This window comes from Parasteatoda tepidariorum, chromosome 10 (assembly GCF_043381705.1).
Source record: "Parasteatoda tepidariorum isolate YZ-2023 chromosome 10, CAS_Ptep_4.0, whole genome shotgun sequence".
Lineage (NCBI taxonomy): Eukaryota > Metazoa > Arthropoda > Arachnida > Araneae > Theridiidae > Parasteatoda > Parasteatoda tepidariorum.
Genome location: NC_092213.1, coordinates 50915601 through 50939575, shown reverse-complemented (window position 1 = coordinate 50939575; position 23975 = coordinate 50915601). Strand labels below are relative to the sequence as shown.

At 29.5% G+C, this 23975-nt stretch overlaps 2 protein-coding genes across 3 annotated transcripts in view; one reads left to right on the top strand and one right to left on the bottom strand.

The window, feature by feature from the left end:
- The window catches only part of LOC107445484 (intraflagellar transport protein 52 homolog), a 39759-nt gene that overhangs the window by 1825 nt on the left and 13959 nt on the right, over positions 1 to 23975 (top strand). The window contains exons 1-4 of one of the 2 annotated variants that reach the window (XM_016059886.3): positions 16275 to 16462; positions 18988 to 19118; positions 22548 to 22635; positions 22828 to 22957. In XM_016059886.3, the coding sequence (XP_015915372.1) occupies positions 16439 to 16462; positions 18988 to 19118; positions 22548 to 22635; positions 22828 to 22957 (373 nt within the window). In that variant the 5' untranslated portion in view covers positions 16275 to 16438. Of the gene's footprint in view, positions 1 to 16274; positions 16463 to 18987; positions 19119 to 22547; positions 22636 to 22827; positions 22958 to 23975 lie in introns of those variants that run through there. The other variant, XM_016059885.3, reaches the window with a different exon arrangement.
- Positions 7672 to 16051, bottom strand: LOC107445486 (coiled-coil domain-containing protein 86; the record flags this gene model as incomplete). Its single annotated transcript, XM_016059887.3, is given in 5 exon segments — positions 7672 to 7866; positions 12490 to 12564; positions 13129 to 13258; positions 14867 to 14930; positions 16034 to 16051. Coding segments are annotated over 5 exon segments (369 nt in total). The 3' UTR covers positions 7672 to 7779.

Genomic DNA, 23975 nt, shown 5'->3' with positions numbered 1-23975 from the left:
AACTACAACTACAACAATTTAGAAAATATTTATTATTATATTTAAGAATGGTCGAAGTCCCGCAGTGGACTGATCGTTAAGACACGGTTCCCAGCAGATCACCGAAGTCAAGCATCACTGGCTGCGGTCAGTGTGCGGGTGGGTGACCACATGGATCAGTCTGCATAGGGTGTGCGATATTGGTCCTCGTTAAACTGTGCTACCGTAAAGTGCTCGACTTCGCGCGCAGGTCGTCGGACTACCGAAGCGGGGGTGCCATCCTCTCCGCAGAGGATCAAAATTGTGATGGCATGTCTTCGGATCATCCTCCGGAATATTTCCCAGCCGTCGCCAATAGCCCATTGTGCAGCTCTAGTGCGACGTAAATTAACAACAACAACAACAAGAATGGTCGAAAAAGTTTTGAAGTGTAAGGAGCAATTTTTTTTCATAATTTTAAAGAAAGTAATTTTTCATAGCAAAATACAAAATTTGAGCAAATTCCGTCGAATAGTTTAGTTTCTGAGAAATTAAATTTCGAAAAAGTTGTATATTTAAATTGTTCTTTTACTTTTGTACAAAAATATTTAGACAAGCTTATCAATTTAAGTATTTGACATTTTTGAATTTGAATTTCTCAGTAGCTATTTGATCGATCAACAAATCCTAAATATTTATCAATGCCGGTAAAAAAAATAATTAAAAAAAAGGGCTGATAATTTAACTATGAATGGGTGGCCTAATGTAAACAATAACAAGCGTCCTTAAACCGGAAGAAAGTTGGAAAATTTCCGGTGTATCCCTCCGCTTATGTTATGACGAGGCGATGTGTGAACAAGCCTAATATTCTATGCAGTTTTGTTATTGTACCATTCATAAGAGCTTTCAGAAATGTATTGATTCTCAGAGGTCGTAAGGCCAAAAAAAATTTTGGAAAGTTAATATCTCATTATGAATAATTCTTAAGGTTTGCCATGTTTTGTATTTTATCCCTTATTTGGCTACATTTGAATAAAATGTCGCCAAAAATATCTTTAAAAATATCTTTTTAAGTTAGCCTAATTAGAAAATATTCTAATGATTATAATATTAATATGATAATGCTGAAGTTTAAAGGTTGAAAGAAAGAACTCGGTACATGTGAAATACTGCAAAAGATATGATGCAATAATATGATTGCGTGTTTTTTCAATCTGCGGCGTAAAAATATATCGGAAGCAGTGACCCGGAAGACTTGCGAGAGCAATTTAACCACTAGCGCCACCACCCTTAGCTTTACAGGATCACCCATCTATAATGAGTTTGGTAATTCAAATGATTTAGGAGTTATTAAAAAAAGATATTTGTGATCGCAACGCGTGAATGCGCCCTCCAGCCAGACGGACATTTTCGGGCTACCATTATTTAAGAGTTTTCCTTCAGTTCCGCCAGAATGTGGGTTGATAATTTATTTACGTCGCACTACATATGTTATTGCATGGCTAGACATGCACAATTGTGATGACTCTTTAAGTTTTTTGCTTAGCCGGTTCGCAGGCTGTTCAAAAATGTCACCCACTTGCTTACTGATCTCCATCAAAATAAATAGTAAGGAAGTTCGAATTATTTTCTCCATATGGGTCATTATGTTCTCGAATTAACCCATAACGAACAAGATGATTAAAAGCCATTATCTCTATACAATTTAAACGGGTCCCGCAGTGGACTGATCGTTAAGACACGGTTCTCAGCAGATCACTGAAGTCAAGCATCACTGGCTACGGTCAGTGTGCGGGTGGGTGACCACTTGGATCAGTCTGCGTAGGGACCGAGGGTGTGCGGTATTGGTCCTCGTTAAACTGTGCTACCGTAAAGTGCTCGAATTCACGCGTAGGTCGTTGGGCTACCGAAGCGGGGGTGCCATCCCCTCCGCAGAGGATCAAAATTGCGATGGCATGTCTTCGGATCATCCTCCGAGATGTTTCCCAGACAGTCGCCAATAGCCCATTGTGCTGCTCTAGTGCGACATAAATTAACAACAGCAATTTACACGGTGCGTGAGCATGATTCAGCAGGAATGTTCCCTAAGTTTTTACTGTGTGCGATTTTCCATTGCCGTAGTGCTCGGCAGCCAAAGTCCTTTCAAGTTCTGAAATCAGACAGTGATTTAAGCGCACAAAAGTAAAAGCATAAAACTCTCCGCTTAATTTCACTATTTTTTATATTCGTTACTTTGTTTGTTTTACTTTTGATTGAACTTATCTAACCCATAGAGGAATCTAACCTATGTGCAGAGATATGAGAACTTATATGTAGTGTGTGCAATAAAGCTTGTTCTCAGGCAGGGCATTTAAAAAAAAAACTTCTAATTCTATAAGGAAACCTTAGCCATGCAAAGAACTCATAAAACTTACACCCAAAGATGTCATTTATATTAGCAAATATTTCCATTCCTTAGACAGAAGAGTGGTTAAAACATAGTTGTCTAATGGAAAAGAGACTTAATGATATTATACATGTGAAAAATCACTTACAGAAAATCCAATAAATATGTTAATAAAGTTTATATTATAGCGGTTTCCCTTAGAATTTTAGTTTAAAATAATGTATTTGTGAGTTTAAACCTATTGATACAGTTAGTAATAGAAATTTCATACAGTTATGTGTTATTATTTAAAGAAAAAATTTTATGCTAGCGTGATTTCAAACATTATTTGAAGTATTTTTAAAACTTTCTCATTGAAAATTGGATTAAATGAACTATCTCATGTTCGTATTTCAAAGAGAGATATATCTTTTGCTAAATGATCTAATTTAAAGAGAGGTTATTTTATTCATGCTTCAGAGACATATCATTCATACAGCGTCCGTATTAAAATTTTCATAAAGTAAAGCTGCTTAAAGAAATACTTTCTTGTACATATTGAAGGATAGCCTCATTTATGTAGTCGATGTCAAAGAATATATGGAAAGGCTGAAATATTACTGAGAGACTTTGCTCATGCATAATGTGTGACAAATCTTTTACGGCTATGAGTAATTTTAAAAACCAATATCTTCCTCATACTAGTAGTAAAAAACCTTATTCATGCACTGTATGTAATAAAACATTCACTCAGAAAGGTAACTTACTTAAACACGGTCTTGTACATTCAGGTGAAAAGCCATATTCATGCAATGTGTGTGATAAAACATTCACTCATAAAGAATACTTATTTAGACACACTCTTGTGCATTCTGGAGAGAAGCCACATTCATGCAGCATCTGTGATAGAAGATTCACTAGTAAAGGAAATTTAAATAAACATTTTCTAGTTCATACTGGAGAAAAGCCACATTCATGCAGCATCTGTGACAGAACATTCACTAATATAGGAAATTTAAAAAAACACCATCTTGTTCATACGGGAGAAAAACCTTATTCATGCAGTCTGTGTGATGGAACATTTTCTCTGAAAAATCACTTAAAAGCACATCATCTTGTACATCTTAAAAAGAAGCCATATTCATGCCGTGTTTGTGATAAAACATTTGCAAGGAAACAGAATTTAAATCAGCATTATATTGTTGTTCATGCGGGAGAGAAACCTTATTCATGCAGTGTGTGTGATAAAACTTTTGCTAAAAGAGGAACTTTAAATAGACATAGTCGTATACATTCAGGAGAAAAACCTTATTCGTGTAATGTGTGTAATAAATCTTACACGAGGAAAGCTAGTTTAGATAAACATCTTGGTGTTCACACTCTTGCAAAACCTCATTGAGTGGGTGTGATAAATTTTACGAACATAAATAGAGTTTAAAAAATATAAATTGCTAATCCTGTAGTCTAGACTTAACCATGCAGGGTTCTTTTGTTGAAGAAAATTATTTTACGCACTAATTATCTATGTTTATTCTGAGGATTTATTTTTAATTATTTATGCACTATGAAGAAAATTATTTATGCTTATACTGAAGAAAAATTTAGTTTATGAGATTAAAAAAAATAAGCAATATTTTGTTCATACTGAAGATATATTTTTTTGTAAAAAGGATCCAATTTGAATAGACATTATTTAAGTCATATTTCAGAGTGACCTTATTCATGCATTAATAATGCATACAAAGTAAAAAGCCATTTTAAGAAATTCCTTCTTATGCATTTTGATAAGCAACCTTACTCACTCAGTCTTTATAAAAAACAAGGAAACGCTGAGACACCAATGACAGGCCTTATTCATGCATTATATGTGAAAAGATGAGATCAAGAGTAAATTAAAGAATTGCAACATATGTGATAAAGCATTCTCTGACAAAGGAAATTTAAATATATATTGTGTTCATACAGAATAAAATCTTTATTCATGCAGTGTGTGTGATGAATCTTATGCAAACAAATGTTTAAAAACTACATAAAAGTCGAACTGCTAGTGCATGATTGAATGCTTCATAATTCTTTGATTCGTTTATTTTTCAACGCTTTCGATTTGCAGAGATTTCTTCATAATTTTACGCAGTTAAGAGAGTTTTTTTTAAATTTTTACCATTATATATCTGCAATTACTATTCTGGCCTTTTCTGCGTGAATTTTTAAGTTATATATTTTTAATATGGCATATTTTTCGATATTTTTTATTCTTTATTACGTCCTGTCTTTTTATTTTTTAGCTAGCTTTTTTTGACGCTCTCCATTCACAATGATTGCATATATATATAGATAATACCACTAGATAAGATTTCTTAAGTTTAGGAACAATTACAATGCGTAAGAAAAGATTGAAACACACTTGCAGTGAATTTATATGTTATCATAAGTGGGTGATTCTCCCACAACTTGACAAATCAGAAATTCTCAAAAACTGAAAGTGCTTAAAAAAAAAAATAATTATTTTTAAAGCGTTAAAAAAGAGAAAAATTATGGAAACTCACTTTAACTATGTTGATTAATTAGGTAGTCTTTTGGCTTAGAGAATGCAAGGATAGTGACATTTACCAGGAATGGGACAATTTTTAATATAATCCTACTATAAAGTTCTAAGAACAGATTTAGGCATAAGAAAGTTCTTTTACTAGAATCATCACATTATAGCACATAACTTGTATTATTATTAAGAAAATGTTTATCATAAAAAATTTTGTACAGGAGAACGATATCAGTAACTATTACTTGTCTCAGTTTAGAGCTTCAAATCTATGATAAAAACGTTAGTTAAATCTGATTTCAAAGAATTTTATTAATCCTACAATTAGTGAGAATACATAGAGTTGCAATGGGCAAAACTAAAAATTTAGTCTTTTTCCGTAAATTGTCGAAAAAATTCTTACACCAGGTTCAAACTTTTAAATAATATATCCTGGTGAGTTAAATAACTAAACAGTTACAAAACACATTATTTTTCACGTTTAAGTATACATAGTTTATTAATATACTTTAAACGTTAAAATGCAGATGTAAAATTTTTTAAATAAGTTTAAGAAAAAGTTTTGGACTGACTAAGAGAGCGACATTTACCTACCCAGACTTGCCAAGCTTAGAAGAAAAAAAAGTAGGAGACCCTTTTTGCATTGCGACATAGCGCAATATTGAAAATTACACCTGATTCACATTTCCTACAAGAAGTTTATTCCAAAATATATTATATACATTAATAGATCACAATAAGATTCGGACACTGATTAATAAGGATATGTGTTCTTACTATAAAATAAAAGGTTCTTGACCACTTCATGTCTATCCTATCAGTAGATAATGACATTTGAGAATTTGCATCACATTGAAGAGCACAGAATTGTGATTCCAGAGTATCAAGATATGAATGAGTATCATTTTGACCTAAAACCTTTACCAACACAGGAAAATTATCAATGAAAAACTTAATACTCTAAAAAGAAGCATTGGAAACATTTTCTAAATTAACTACTTCAGCATTAGTTAAAATTTCATTTTTGAAGGGAAACTTTTGAAAGATATAAATAATTGCAACATTTAACAAAATTTCTGACAGCAGAATAAAAAAAATCTGTCGGTCACCACTGCATAAAGTATTAACAATTTCTTTAGTTTTGGGTACCAATCACTAAATCTGAATAAATTTTTTGATTCTAACCGCGTCAGATGACGTAATCATGATTTCATACAACGTGAAGAAGCAAAGGAAAAACGGGGGTTGTATCCTACGTGCGGATGATCGCTTGTTTTTTCTCTCTCTCTCTGTTGTGCACTAAATAGAAAAGAGCAGGAGAAAACATCCTAACGGCAGGAGGGCGAAGATTTGAGGCAAAAGCAGGAGAGTTGGCAGGTCTGCCTACCCAATAATAAAAGAAAGAAAAAAAGTGAAATCAGTTTAGAGCTAAGTGAGTAAAAAAAGGATTTTTGAAAGAAAACGTTAATAAATAGTTGTTACGTTACACCTGATTTTCATGATTAAGAAAAAATATAACATCAAATGAAAGGGATGAAAAGGCAATTGGAAAAACGGATTTTACACTGGAATCGTCGTGAATGGAGAGCGTCAATAAGTACTAGCTCAAAAGTAAAAAAGACATGACGTAATAAAGTATAAAAATAGCGAGAAATATATGTCGTATTAAAAATATTGAACTTAAAAATTTAAGCAGAATAGTAATTGTAGATATATAATTGTAAAAAAAAAAACTCTCTTAACCACGTAAAATTAGGAAGAAATCTCTGCCAATCGAAAGCGTGAAAAAATAAATGAATAAAAAAATTACGAAGCATTCTCACTGCAGGTGATTCACGCACGTGCGAGCAGTTAGCATTTTATGCAGTTTTTAAACAATTGCACACACGACCAGGGGTTTACCCCCCGGGATGGGGGAATAAACTCTGAAAAATCTCGATTGGATAAAATACTACCAAGACCGATTTTCCAATAAATCGTTAATGGTTGTTACTGCAGTCTGAAATTCGGGTAAAGGAACTACATCGCGTTAATTTAAAAATATCGAAATTTAAAAAACCATGTAAAAATTACTGACAAAACAACTAAAATAAATAGATTTACTATTAAATCAAATATGTCAAAATAATAACTCAATTTTGAAATTCGTGTGTCGAAACATAATATAAAAAACAGCAGAAAGCTGGATTGAAAAACCACATAGAAAAATTCCAAATAACTACTGACATCAAATAACATCTAATGATGTGAAATTACTCGTCAAAAAAAGATAACTCGAATTCGCATGACAACTTATTTCAACAAAATAGGATTTTTGAAAAGAAAAGAGAAATTAATAAATGACATTATAAAAATAAAAAAAATTATTTTTGCTCTTCCTTTTAAAGGAAAAAAAACAAGGACTTTAAAGCATTCTTATTTTGAATCTAAGATAAGAATTTTTAACTGAATAATTTTTATGATGCAAAAGTAAGCTCTATTAAACACTTTTGAGGTGCGTGTGAATATAGATAATTAATAAACTCATTCTTCGATACAGTAATTGGCTCCCTTGCATTTCAAGAGTTAAACGTTTGAAAGTGGAAATTTTTTATTTTGCATCACTTATTTAATCCTTTTCTACACCCACACATTTGGGTGAGTAGCTCCTTACTATCACAGGCGGACTGTAGCAGCACAGGTTCGCTTATGTGAAATCTTTCTTTTAATTGAACAAAATTTTTTTCTTCATAATTTTAGCACTCGGGCACTAATTTGAATTTAAGAGATTGAAATTGTAAGCTTATCATAAAAATTAAAAATTTTGAAAAACTTTGTTAAAGTTTTTATTAAAAGAATAATACAAGGTAGATACTGCAATACAACAAATAACACATTGAAATCTTTATTTACATGTTATAAGTACTACACAACATTTTCATGTATTTGTAGGATTTGTATCTCTTTTTTCAATTGTCCTCAACTGCTTCTTAGACATTCTCTTAATTTTAGCTGAGTTTTTAATCTGCAATTAAGAAACTAATTAAAAAACAGCACTTGACAAAGAAATGAAAAAATTATATACATGCAGGCATATATACACAGTGAAATCTCGGTCAAGCCGAAATTCTTGCAACCAAAAAAAATTTCCGTATACAGGAAGGGTACCCTACTAATGAAGTTTAACACCATAAATTGTTTTTAGAATATTTTCAAAGATATCGAAATAATTAAATAATCTACAATAACTATCTACAAGGATATTTATTTAAACTTCAAAAAAAAAAAAATTTATTTTTTCTATCTAAAAGGAATATATGAAAAAGTTTGATATAAATACTTCAGATGTAGCTACAGAAAAATAAATGTAATTTTCCTATTAACACAGATATTCAAGTTAGTCACATGATACCGAATACAAGATTTTAGTCATCAATTATTAGGTTTATAATACCTATCACTTGATAGGTAACGTGGTTAATACCTCCTTACAAAAAAAAAGCAATGTATACCTGTAAGGCATGAGGACCTATTTTCAGTAGAGAAGAAGCATTGAGAGTATTTAAGACTTCATTTCAACTTGAGGGATCTCATAACCTGTGTTGTCTTGATGAAAAGATGTCACTGTCAGCATTATTTCACAAGAGTAGTATAATTTTCTCGCCTTTCTTTGCGAAGATAAGGCAAGGTGAAAAATGAAGAAATTTTGAATTTTTTTTTTAAAGCAGAAATAGTTTTTTTCCTTTCAAATTTCGAAAATGTAGTGTCCGGTTTGAAGGATAGAAAACATCACACCAGGGCAAAAATGACTGTCCATGTCCGGTTACCCGAGTGTCCGCTGTGTGGAAAATGTACAGGTTTATTCATAAAAAATTCACTGGGGAAAAAAAAAACATGTCCGTATTGAGAGGCATCCGTTTGACAGGAGTGTCCATAACAGGAGGTTTCACTGTACAGATATATACACACACATATATATATGCATACATATATAGAAATATATATATACAAAATACTCAGCATGCATCTTTTAAATCTTCATTTCGCTCCATACATTTTCTTTTCATTAGACTTTATTTGCAAATAAGCATAGTTAGGTATCAAACTTTACACATACATCTTAAACAACATTTGTTCTTTAAAGGCAGTGCATCGATTTACTTTATTACAACTTCAACAGTGATACTCTCACTAAGAGTATATCATGATAGACATTATCATTAACCTAGGCACACTCACTGATGTTTGAAACATTGCTACACTGATTGTCATTCGACTTGTTAAAGAACATTTTATAATTGCAAAGAAAAATATAAAGAGTTTGATACTATAGAAATGTGAAGAAAAAAAGAATACTGCCTGGCGTCCAACCAAATACATAATGTCACATGGAAAACATATTGAATGAATATCTTGACAAAAAAATTCGGAGATGAAAATGAGGAATTTTTATAAGAAAGATTTTCTAGCTAAATTATAAACATTAAAAATCTGATTTACGAAATAAGTTGCAAATAAACCACTAATTACTCATGTGACTACAAAGCGCTACACCAGAAGAGAATGCAAATGACCGGATATTTATTGGATATAAGGGAGCGAGCAATTGATTAAATTTACAGGAAATTAGGACATATAGATCCTGAAAAACCATTATAAAAAGTTTCCACCTCTGGCACGGAGTTAAACAGAGAGTGCTTGGCATTTGTGATAGCATAAGTCAATGCAGCCTTAATATCACGCCTTAGTTGATTCACAGAATTGAGTAGTGCTAAGTCACTCATTTGGTAACCATGGACAAGACATTATCGACTATTCAAAAATTGGGACAACATGCTGATAATGGTGACTTTCAAACATGTTTTGTATCAAGGAAGGAAAATAGCACCAGAGATCTTTTGAAAACAGTACAGATCCATGGGTTTAACAATTGAAATGTAACGATTGATGTTTCAAATGCCAGATATGCAAATAAGAGGTGATCAGCATATGTACAAAGGCAACAATACTATTCTCGAGGGGGATGGACCAAGCTATAATTTTTTCTTAATTAAAGTAAGACACATGTATAAGAATTTATCCTTCTTATACAAGGCATTATAACAAATTTTTAAATCAAAAATAAAGTTAAAATGCAAATTGAATAATTCATTGCATGTTTTATACAGGGGTAGCAGCAAAGTTTTTTAAAGTTTTAGGGTAATTTTAGGAACTTTTTTCAAAAAATTTTAGGGGTAATGTATGATTTCGCTAGGATAAAAACAGATCCCACGGTAGTTTATTACATAACAGAAGATTATTACAATTCATCCACACATATCATAAATAATTGCAAGCCATAAAATAAAGCTCTGAAATTTATTAAGTCAAGAATGAAATCTCTAAAGTGTAAAAATGAAATTTCAACATCACATATTACCTATCAGAAATTAAGTGCATAATTCAGGAACAGGCAAAAGTGAGAATAAATCAAGAGAAAAAAATAAATTAACACCAACTTGGATTTTTATTTAATTTTTACCTTCTTAATCAAAACTTTATTATTACCCTTTACCTTACTTTATTAAGAAAAACTATTGAGTAATATTATTAGATTTCAAATCAGCAATTTATATTAGAAGTTAGAGAAAAACCAATTAATCATGATCATTTTTCTAATACATTCTTGATATGATTTGTGAGATTCTTTTACTGCCCTCAATAGTTTTGTGGTGATCTTCAACGCTCCTCCATAATTTCGAATGGTATCTTTGATTAGTCTAAGAGACATAATAGTACAGTGAAACCTCCTGTTAAGGACACACTTTCAAAACGGACGCCTCTCAATACAGACATATTTTTAATTCCCCGGGAATCTTCTATGAATAAACCGTTACGTACATTCTCCGCAAAGCGGACATTCCCGTAACCGGACGCGGACAATCATTTTGGTCCTGAAACATTGTTTTTTATCTCTACAAACCCGACACTACTTTTTCTAAATAAATTGCAAGCTAAAAAAATTCAACTTTTCACCATTTTTAAAGCATGTAAATAAACCTTTTTCTTTATCCATAACTAAAAATATTGTTAAGCTAGTTCACCACCGAAAAATCAATCTTTCTCCTGTCACTTTGCCTTATCTTTGTAAAGAAAGGAGAGAAAATGGTACTGCACTCCTGAAATAATTCTGACATTGGCATCTTTTGATCTTTTCATCTGGACCACACAGGTTATGAGACCCCTCAAGTTGAAATGACTTCTCTCAATGCTTCTTCCCCATTGAAAATTTCTTCAATTTTCTTATCAATTTGAAGACTGTATTTAACACAACTGGGGTAAAAAAAAGAGAACAGAAGTATAATCTTTGAGGTGTTTATATAAATGAAACATTTATTCAGACACTTGATAGCTGATCAATTGCGAATAATCATCTCCATAGGTCGTCATGACTTACAGGTATGCATTACTTTTTTTTTCTGTGAATCATGGGAGGTTGATTTTCCAAGAAGGTATTAACCATGTTCCATGTCAAATGATAAGTAGGTGTAAGGGGACATGAACCTAATAATTGAAACGGACTGAGGACAGTACGGTCCTATTTGGTATCATATGTCTAACTTGAGTATCTATGCTAATAGGAAAATTATATTTATTTATCTGTAGCTACATCCAGAATTATGTATTTATATCAAACTTCTTTATATATTCTTTTTTTATCTTTCTTATTGTTTAAATAAATATTCTTGCAGATATTTACAGTATCCTTGTAGATATTATCTAATTATTTCTACATCTTTGAGAATATTCTAAAAACAATTTTCGGTGTTAAATTTCGTTATTAGGGTACCCTTCCCGTAAACGGACAACTCTCATAAACGGACAAATTTTTTGGTCCCATGAATGTCCACTTAAGGGAGGTTTCACTGTATTCTCATGGTGACTCACATTAAGCATTGCTTTATTTATCGAAAAAACTCTCTCAGGATCGGAATTCCCATGTGGCAAAATTAAAACAGTTTTAATTAATGTAGTTAAATTCTTATATTTTAGATTATTGCTTTTTTATTTATATTTAGCCTATAACTCTCATTTTTTAGGAACACCAACAAAATTTTATCAGATTTTTAGGAATTTTAGGGTTTGCACATAGTTTTAGGAATTTTACAAATTTTAGGGGGAATGCGACCCCTGTTTATATCTTAATGGCACTATGTTTTATATGTTAAGCAAATTTCACAAGAGTGGCATACCAGATTCACGGAGAAGCAATTTTAATGGCCAGTATAAATTTTAAAAAAAATACTATTGTTAAAAGTGCAAATGCATTGATAACACAGCGACACGTTTTTAATTTTTTTTAAAAGCATATAGTTTTTATAGTTATTTTTAGAAAAACGTATTTATTGTAATTTGAAATAATGAAGAATATTTTCACGTAAGAAAAAATAACGTTTTTGTTTATAATCACACAAAAATTATAAATATATAATCATATCAGAAGAAAATAAGGATATGTAGAATTTACATCAACTTTGTACTGTTTTCAGTCAATTGAAAAGTACATAGGATTAACTCGAACATTTGAAAGTTAAATCAGCAATTAAAACTAAATAGAAAAAAAAGCAGAACTGCTAACACATAAAAAAAACTTTAATGCAATACTTACAACTTGTACAATCTCAGCTTTTCTTTCATTTTCTTTTTGTCGCTCGATTTTAGCTTTTCTACGTTGTTTACGCAACTAAAAAAATAAAAAAGTTTTTAAGAAACATTTTGAAAAAAAAAAAAAAAAAAGCAGATTTATTATACTGAATGTAAAGTTTATGATAAAAGGAAATTAGCTATAGACTATTAAATATGATGATCATGGGGTTCAAATCATTATAAAACACCTTCAACAGAAAATATATTTTAATAACAAAAAAGGTAAGATGTTAATGCTACAGTGTCAGGCAGGAATTTAAATAACAATCAACTTTACATTGCTGCACAGAGTGTCATCTGTTGGATTTTAGAAATATTACTAACATAGACTATTAAAAAAGTTCCAAAAAGAACTTTTTGTGATATTTATTTCAAGTGAGATAGAGTTTTGGAAAATGAAACATTTTATATAGCTGACAACAGCTTTACAACTTCGACATTTTCGTTTTAAAAATGAAAAATTGACGAATCGAATCCAAAAGAAAACTATCATATATTATAGAAGACTATTATAAGTATCTTCATATTGTTCATTCAAATTATTGTGGCAATTTATGAAACATTTATTACCAAAATGCATAACAAATAAATATTGAAATACCTGTTCTTCTTTTTCCTTTTCCTCTTTTATTCTTAATGCATGCAACTTCATTGCTTTTTGCTCCTCACGGATTTTCACTTTTTTCTCCCAAGAAGATTTTAATGGTTTTACTTGACACATGCTGGAAAACCTAAAAATAAAATACATACATTAATCACAATTTTGGTTAGATAGTGCCGTTCAATTATCAAGGATGTACAGTGCACAAAGAGTGTAGATCTTGAGTAAAATTTGAGCTAATGATCAGAGTTTTACCGATTAGAATTCAATATTAATAGTTCAAGGGCCTAACCTTAAATAAGTTAATTATTTAAATCTGATATTTTAATTTACAATAATTATGAATTCTAACATTATTTTAAAGTATGCCATTTTAAATGTTGAAAAACAAAATTGGGAAAAAAGCTTTAGAGTTATTCAGTTTCAAACATTTGATTTCTTACAAAATATTAAACCAATTTTGTTGAAGTTTTATAGTTTGAATTATATTACAAAATAATAATAATTGATACCTCTACCTTACAATTAAATTTGCTTTTATCCATTATGGAATAAAATAATAAAAAATTATTTCTCATTATTATTTTTGCATAAACAAATTTTAAAATTGTATGAAATGATTTTTTAGTTTCCTTAAATAATTCTGGAAATAACGAGGTCCATCTCATTTGTCAATTTATTTTGCTAATTGAGTTAACAGGTGAATAAAGCACATAAAAAAATAAAATCTCAAAAGCAGTATCTTTTTTATTGTGTTGTCGTCACTCATTCGAATCACGTGGGCAATCCAATTCATTCTATTCCATTTTTCTCAAATTCAATCTTATTTTGTAGTGTGTCCTTTTTTTTTAATGGAGCTCTTACACCATATCTCCATATTTTTTTTAAAATTAAATAAATAATTCTATAATCTAAAAAATGAAACAATATAATAAGCAAACATGTGTTGCAAATATGGCAAATTATTTGCTACACCACTTAAAAAATTTATTTATATTTCTAATTAGCAATCTACCAAATAATAAGATAAAATCCCTCTGCACTGGAATTAGAGCATCATCAAAGCAAAGTACTGAAAATCCACACAACAAATGAACTTACGTTTACTCTACCATCGTTTATCGGTGAATGTGGTTTGAGGTTTGATAATGCTGGCAATCTGTGAGAAAGGGAGAGAAAAATTTTCCAATGAAGAACAAATTCCACGGTCTGTGATTTTGCACACCACTGAATATTTTTACAGGGTGACTTCAGACCAGTGTACTGATTTTGGCAATATAAAATTAATGCAAGCACCATCCACATTGTTATTATAATGTATCTTGCTATTATTTCTATTCTTTAATTCATTCCAATAAAATATTTTAATAAACATAACTTTATCGCTGTTATAATTATGTTGCTTCTTTTCTTTCTTCTTTTTATTACATACACTACTAATGCAATGATCCCAAGGTTTCAAAAATATTCTACCGTATCATCTTCTATCGGTGGATTGTGAATTTTTCAGCAAGAAAAAAAAAACATATTTTATTTTGAATCTTCACTGAAATAAAAGTGTAGTGTGCCAACATTCGTGACAAAGAAATGTCTCTGTTAAAAATAAATTATTTTTAAAATTTCATTGCATAAATAATGTTCTCACATATTGATTAAAATTCAGTTCTCGCACGTTAATATGACTAAATTAAGACAGAAAAAATATATTCACCGATAATATATTCACCGTTATACTCACCGATTTTTGTCATTTTTCCATACTCTTCCAGACTTGGGTTTACCCCTTATTGGGATTACTCTTTCTGGAATAAAATATAACAAAAAAATCATTAAGGTTAAATTTAGGATTCAAAAACTAGTATCACTTAGAATGCTAATTAAAGATTTAAAACATCTAACATTTATTTTGTTTCCTAATTACGTTACCAAAGAAAAAACTTTTAAAAAATGACAGTAAAAATATGTTACACTTAATAAAGAATTTTAAAGCAATATTAAAATAATTTTACTAAGGTTATTATTTTTTTATATAACAAACTATACCACCATGCAGCTAAAAAAAATTGTCAAACTATCATTGATGTTTTATTAATAGTGGTAAAAAGTACCTCATCCTACTGATATAGGCACTATGGTAACAGGTTCATAATATACTAATATAGATACTCAGAAAACGGAGAAATAGGAACCTACTTTAACCAAACAGGTGCTGCAGCAATAGTTATTATTATTACTTTTTATATGCCACCAATAACAGATTAAGTTCTTTAAATTATGAAAGCAGATAATGTTCTCGTAATTGTCAAAGTAAATCATGTTTAATGAGTAGATTTGAATATTAAACTTACAAAAAAAGGGCATCGAATTGAATATGATATCTCACAGCAACTACTAGAGTTAATATATCATATAGGAAAATTGTCTAATAAAGGCAGCTAAACATGTATATGAAAAGTAATTTCCCTCGGCTAGTCAATTCAGTATTAGAAGCTTGTAAATATTGAAACAGGCTTAATAAATTTTTTTTATCGTAACCTTATCAAACGTTTTACAGAAGGAAGACTTGCAAAATTTTCACAACTGTGTTCTCCAACATTAAATTGTTACAATTGGACGAATATATTAATAATTTTATCAAAAATCTATCATTTCAGTAGCAATGTAATTCCCCTAATTCAAAATTGTTTAAGAAAAATAAAATTGAAAAAAAGATTAAAAAAATATAGTAACTAAGTATTAATTAAGAGCATGAATATATTAATGTAGTTGCAAAGTACTCCAGAAAATTTTTCAACAGATAATTTTTTAAATAAAAAAAAAACAGATACTGAATACATTGAAATCTCAGGAATAACAAAATTTTTATTTATCTAAAGCATTATTTATAAAAAATTACATTTCTTACCATCTTCCAACATGTTTCGATATTTTTGTTTACAAAAGTTGTGAGATGAAATGTTATCAGTTAGGGCTGCAGTTAAATTAAGCGTCCTATATTATTTTATAAAAATCACCTAATTTAGGACGTTGTTTGGCGTCTAAGACTGATAATTAAATAGCAATAATAAATAAAATTGCTTTTACTTAAAAATTTTAAAAGCTGTGAAAAAATTTTATTGCAAAATTTAAAGATAGCATTATTAACTGCAAACTGCGATATAAACAAACATGTTAATATTTTGGCTCTCTATGGTCGTCTCAAAATCATATTTTAATTGAAATCATGATATATTTAATGACAAAAATGAACATAATTGCCCTTTTAAATACTTAATCAATTTGTTGACGATACTTAATTTTTAAATAAATAATGGCTCCTACTGCACCAAGCCAGGTAAAATTATATCACTTCATAACGATACAAAAACAAAGCTATGCATATATGTTTGACTTATCGTTTCTGAAATTTTTATAATGATTCAATAATGTTTTAAAAATAGTTTAATAACTGTCCACACTAAATATATTTGTCGGGCTATTACCTTTTCTAAATCTTCTACTACACTCAACTATGTAGAATTATATCACTTAATGAAACTACGAAAAAGCTATTTGTTTGAGTTATTGTTAAAAAATTCTTGTAATGATTCGGAAATGTAATCAAAACTGGTTTAAAAGCAATACATGTTGTCAGGAGGATATCACTTCATGAAACCGAAAAAACAAAGCTATGTTTAGTTCAGATTATTGTTTCTGAAGCTCTATCTTGTTTGAAATTATTTTGATAATAATCCATATATATATATCCATAAGTAATTTAAAAGGCTCGTAACTTTTCCTATTTTTAGAGAAAATCTGGAATTATTTCAGCTTCACAAATTAAAACAAATATAGTTTTTATTAATTCTTAATTTGACGTTTGTGGCAAATTATATTATAATTTGTCACTAAGTGTGGCAGCAACTCGACACTAACACAGAAAAAAATAAAAAGAATTATCATATCAGGGTAATAGTTTTATAGAGTATTACTGGTACCTATCAAGTAAGTATCTATATTTTATTAAAATATAAGTACAGTCAAACCTCAATATCTCAAACTTGAAGGGAGAGGAGAAAAAATTCGAGATATCGAAAATTCGAATTGAGATTCGAATTATCGAAAACCGCATGTTATCGATGGTAGAATAAAGAAAAATGCTCTTTACATACCTTATTTACTATTCCATACATATTCTAAAACACTTTTTACACTTTCATTTAAAAAAAGGTTCAATTGTTGTTTGCTTTAGAGATGTGTAAGAAAATTAGTCTATAACACTTTCTAAGTGGACTATAGCTTTAAATGTCTCCTGTAACATATTCGGCTGCCTCTCTATAAATCTCCTTACAGTGTCCACTGCAGAAAGTGCTTGTTTGTTAGTAACATTGGGCGGTAAATCTTCGATTTCCTCATCCTCTTCTTCTGATAGTTCACAAGAAGCTTACGTTTGAGCGATGATATCATTGTCATCCCACTGACCACACACTGTTACTGCATCATCTACGTTTACAAAGTCATGAAATTCCATGTCATCAAGCTTCATGAGTCCGGTCAATCTGTCCTAATCATTTTCGGTGTAGTTTTCAGCAGAATTAACAATATTGATTGTTTGACTACTTTCGTGATCTTTAATGAATCCAGACTTCTAGAAGTTATTCATTACACATCATTCCATGCCTTGTCTGCCATTTTTTATTTTTTTGGAATATTATTTTAATTTTAGAAAAAAATCTACTCTATTTATGTAGAAAAAAATTCAAGTTATCGAGGGATTAGAACAAAAAATTCGTTAAATCAAGTTTTTTTTTTAGTGTATAGGAAATTTGAAGGGAATTATTTTTTCTTCGAGATATTGAAAAATTTGTGTAATCGAGGTTCGAGTTAGAGAGGTTCGACTGTATTTATAAAATATATAGGGGTCCCAAAGCCTTTTAACAATCTTAGGGACTATGAACAGGTACTCGTGTTGAAATATTCCTAAAACATATTATTCAGAGCTAGAAATTTAGTCACTGGCACAAGAAACAGTGACTAAATATTAATAAATCGGGTACACATTTTTAATTGATCCATTACATGTGTCTTTTAAATTTTTTGTTTAAGTTAATAAAATGAATGTAATTGAAAAACTGGCTTGCAAAAAATTTCTAAAGTTCACCATTATGATGAAATATACTAGTTTGAAATAATACAGACCGAAACTCAAAACTGAAATTTAAAAATAAATAAATAAAAACAAAAACCAAGCACCACTCCTTAACATCAATTTCTGGTCTGGGATTAGACCACTTTTTACTATTTTACAGTGGTCCGAACCTCTGTTAATTTCGAGCTACTTTGTGTGATTGGGATTTCTGACCAATGTTAACACTCAGAAATACCTAAAAGAAATTATATTTCCTATTTATGCTATTTGTAGCTACATTTATCTATAACACATGAAGTTACACATTTTCATACCAAAAAATTTATTTTTTATAAAAATGTCTCCATAATATGTCGTTATGTGTCTTTATAATATCAATAATCCATCATTAATAATAAAAATTCCTCCATAGCGCCATAAATATTTTTTCACTACTTTATGCAGTTATTAAAAATAACCTAAGTAATCGATACAAGTTACAAGCTTGATTTTCTGGCATAGGACTTACAAAAATACTTGTTTTCTTTCGTAATTTATTTTAGGTCTTTCAAACATCTGTAAGCTTTACATTTTATTGCTAAGTATGAAAAATCACATGAACTAAGCATCTCTTAAGTTACCTTTGAGTATTTCTTGAGAAACTTAAAGAAATGTCAAAAACAGAAAGTCTCTCTCTTTCATTATTGTAGGGTAGTGTATTTATTAGTATAATTGAAATAATTTATTTATAGTTTGAGGGAGATGCTGCAGTTAAGAGTAAAGTCGTCATTTTCAATGGTTCAAAGAATGAAATGTTTACTTTGAGTGAAGGCTATTCAGTCTTGTCCAGGCGTCTTAAAATGGAAGGTTTCAAAACATTCAGGTATAGATTTCTTAATTTTAATTTTAAGTAATTTTTCTTCGCTGAATTTCACTGTAACTTACTATGTTATATGCTATTCTATTTAGTAAAATTTAAGTCAGTAAATCTCTCAGAATAAGGATACATTTGTAAAAAAAGTTTTGATTTCATGTAACATTTAATTCATTATATTTTCAAAGATCTCCTTAGGAATAAAAAAGAGCAGGGCACTTCTTCTCTGAGAAGGGCACTTTGAGTTTTGCTCAAAATTTTTTAAACTCTCATACTTTTTTATGTGTATATTTCAAAAAGTAATTCTGTCTCTTTATTAAAATAAGAGAAAAATTTATAGTTTATTAAAAAAATAAAATTAAAGGCATACTAAAAGGTAATCTCTGTACATAATTTATTTTTCAGAAAAAGTCAACTAAAAAAAATGATTAATTTATAAATCGTTCGAAAGCTTTTTTTTTTTATAATTTAAACCGGAAAATTTTGAGTTGTTGTAGCTGTAGTTAATTTACGTCGCCCTAGAGCTACACAATGGGCTATAGGCGACGGTCTGGGAAACGCCCCTGAGGATGATCCGAAGACATGCCATCACAATTTTGATCCTCTGCAGAGGGGATGGCACCCCCACTTTGGTAGCCCGACGACCTGCATGCGAAGTCGAGCACTTTATGGTAGAACAGTTTAACGAGGACCGCACACCCTCAGTCCCTACGCAGACTGATCTAAGTGGTCACCCACCTGCACACTGACCGTAGCCAGTGATGCTTGATTTCGGTGATCTGCTGGGAACCGTGTCTTAACAATCAGTCCACTGCGGAACAGGAAAATTTTGAGAAAATGAATATTTATTGGTGCATTTTTTTAAACAAAAGATTGTTTATAAAATCACTCAAAAGATAAATTGATATCCTCGAAAAGATCATTTTAAAACTTTAATCTGTTGAGAAGTATCCTAACGAAATAAATATTTGTAAATCAGAATTAAACCTATAAACACAGATAATTTTACCAGTAAGTAATTGCTATTTAAACAGTGAATTAATTTTTTTTTCAGAATGGAAGTTGAATAAAATGGCAGTGTTTTAAAGGAATGGCTGTTTATTTTTACAAAAACGACGCATTTATTGGAATCAAAGGGCACGTGGGGTGGGCCGCCATTCAAAAAAAAAACTATTATGGAGAACCCAATATTTGTTCTATTTGTGTGCTTAATGTATCTAAAAAACTTATATTTAGTTGTTTGAAAAGAGATTTATTTAGATGTTTTAAAAAGATTGTTGTCCTTTGTCTTAAAGTCTAGTTTGGTGTTTGACATAATAAGGAGATTTAGCAAATTTATGTTTGCTTCCATGTGTAAGATTTTAAGTAATTGTGCTTCCAATTGCGCATACGTCAGCTCTGATGAAATACACATGCACCCGTGAAAAAATATCAAACATATGTAAAGGAAAATCAGAGATTTTACAAAAACCCATAAGTTGAAAATGCTAACATAGTGGAATATTTTAACAATGACCTCAAAATCAAAACAAACATTTATAATGGACGTAGACAATCTCTTCCAAGGTATGGCATACATTTTAAGATGTTTTGTTCTTTGTAAAACTGCAGTTTTATGAGCAGAAAAATTTGGAAGATTATAGATTTTGATGAATTTAGTGATAAAGAATGCAGCTTCTTACTTAGATTTGTAGTTGAAAATTTAAGAAATTTAGTTCTTGTTTCTAAAACCTAAATAATAAAAGGTTGATTATTCCTTTAAATTTATGTATAAGTATTTATAAAAAAAATGAAAGTATAATTTCAGTGTAATATTTTTTTTTTATATAAATAACCTCTCTTACTCTTATATTTTGATAACAGCAATTCTATATATTGAAAATATTATTTATATTTTTTGTGTCTAACTGAATTCATAACTATTAGAAGTTAAAATAAATATCAAACTGATTCTGATAATAATAATTCAAATGCTACAAGTATTGGGCACTTTTGTACCAGAGTAAGGTTTTTTGCTTTAAGCAATTTAAAGTGAAAAAAATAGAGCATCACTTAACTTCAAAATAAAATCAGACAAATCCTGCATTTCTTGCCGAATAAAAAAATATTATTGAAGTTAAATTTTTAACGGAATTGTATAATTAAAATTAATATAATTTATTATTTTGAAAGAGCCAAAATATATCTAGTTTCTTATGGAACTAGCGCAATTAGACAACTATAATGTTAATCAAAACCCAATAAAAAAAATTTTTTTATTGAATCAACCAATTTTTATATCATACAATTAATTTCTAAATTCTGTCAATAGATTTCTTCAAATTAACATTCCATGTCGATGTTCAAAGGTAGGCTTAAACAGAAAACAACATTTAGCTGTTATAAACAACATACTTGTAGTTTCGTCTTTGTAACGTGAATCACACCAACCTACCATAGCATCTAAGATAAATGCGAGCATGCTCAGTTGTTTCAAATCTTATGTACGGAGGCTAACTGAAAAGTGTGAAATCTTCCTATTATCTAGTTGGAGAGATCTTTAACCCACTGACTGTTCTGCGTGTAAAAAGTTGCATTTTAACTTGTAGTTTTCTCCGCAGACCAAAACTGGTTTTTCCATGTTGTTAGATAGAAAAATATTGGGGTGAAACATTCTCCCAATTTTTGCTTAACCCTCAGTGGATTAACGAATTTCTATCCTAATTAGTTATTGAAAAAGATAATAATTAAATAAGTATGCAAAAGAGGAAAACAAACAAATTAAAACTTCAAATCTATTTCAATTGACCCTAGTCATCTACTTTAAAAGTAAATTGTGATTCAAAAATAAACTTTTTCTTCTTTTTTTTTGTAACAAAATGTCAAAACTTAATTGAAATTTCTTTTTATTTAAAAATAATGTCATGTATAAATTTTTTTTCTCCCCTTTTATTTGATGAACCAACATTCAAAGCTGAAGTTTCATTGTGCGAATGAAGTTCCTAATCATGTCGAATATGAAATAACTAAATCAATCTATTTAGGCCTATAATTGTATATCATTTTATAAGTATAAGGTAACAATTTGAGCAGAAATACTATTTGGGGATATATTATATTTTTATTATATCTCTTATTTTTATTTTTAGACTAATTAATTTTAAATTTTATTGTATTAATTTAGATTTTCTTATAAAATCTGTTTTGCTGATTGCTTATTCATATTTCTTATCGAAAGCTTATATTTTGATGTTGCTATGACATTATGCTTGAAACTGAAGTCAATACTGAGTTCAATAATAGTTTTTTTTAAATATGAATTTCATAAAATTCTCTCTTTTTTGAAACAGTAAACCCATTGTTCTATTTTTTATAATGGAGAAATATTGCTTGTCTTAATTTGTGCACAGTTTACCGTGTTGTTTGACAGTTTAAATTCTTAAACACTTTTTCATTTAGCAATCAAGGTGACATTACTTCGGATCTTCTATCCAAGGCAGGAGTGTTTGTATTACCTGGACCACGAGAGAAATTCACTATTACTGAGGTATACAGCATAATTATTTCTACCTTTGAAATCTTTATTGTTTGCATAAATAAGTATAAATCAAAAATCTTTCAGTAATCTGCTATTACTTCTGTTAATTGAAAAATATTAATTTATTTATTTTAAATATCAATACATTTCTGAACTGCTATTTATGCTTATTAGTTATTTTTTTTCTTCGTTTCCTTATAGATTAATCATTTAAGAGAATATGTGGATAAAGGTGGCAGCATCTTTGTTACAATGGGTGAAGGAGGAGAAAAAAGTTTTCAGACCAATATAAATTTTCTCTTAGAAGAAAGAGGCATCATGATAAATAATGGTATTAGTTATGTTACATCTAAGAAAATATTCTAGCAATTCTAGAGAATACTTTGTTTATACAAAGTGTCTTATTTTATCAATAATGCATTGATGTATATTTTTTAGTACCTGTGAATTATATGTATATTGTGTATTTGTTTGCATTCAAATAAATATCTATTTGAGCTAGTTTAAATTAGAGATTTACCGAGTACCTGGCCTACCCAGCTAGAATTTCATTACCTGGGCCGTTTAAAATAACTTTAATAATCAGTACTGGGTACCCAGCTCTGGCTAATTTTAGCAGATATCTGTCTGATGGCAAGATAAATATATCATGCTAAACAAATGAAGATGTTCAAACAATTATATCAGTTAGAATGTTCTGGCATGCAGCAGAAAATATTGTTTTATAGTTGATCGATATCAGAAGTACAACTTCAACTAATCTTGTAACTTGGGGAGAATAAAATGACTGAACAGTAATCCATATATTTTTTTTTTCAGTTAATTTTTCAAACATTTATTTTTGGTACATAATATACTATTTGAAACTACTTTTGATTTTCATTTCATAACATCATTATTTGACCATAATTGTTTTAATTAATTAGAACTCAAAATTGTTGAATCAGGCCTGTTTGTGATATCTTTTCTTTTAAAATTATGTATTTTTCAATCAAACTTTTAATTAAAAATTTTCTAGCATAAATTATAAAAATTTTTCTTTTCACTTTATACAGATACAGTACTTTAAACTGTGTATAATTAATATCACGACTCAAATATTGTTAAATAATGCTGTATCACGCTTATAATTGTTAAATCATGTTAGCTAGTGATACCTTTTTTTTTTCTTTAATTCATGTTTTTAAATCAAACCTTTCGTTAAAAGTTTTTATGTTATAAATTTTATATAAAAATTTTTGATGCAGAAGTTAGAACTGAGTATCATTAATATCACCTCCCAAATATTGTTAAATAATATATCACTTATAATTGTTGGATCACAGTTAGCTAGTGATATATATATATAT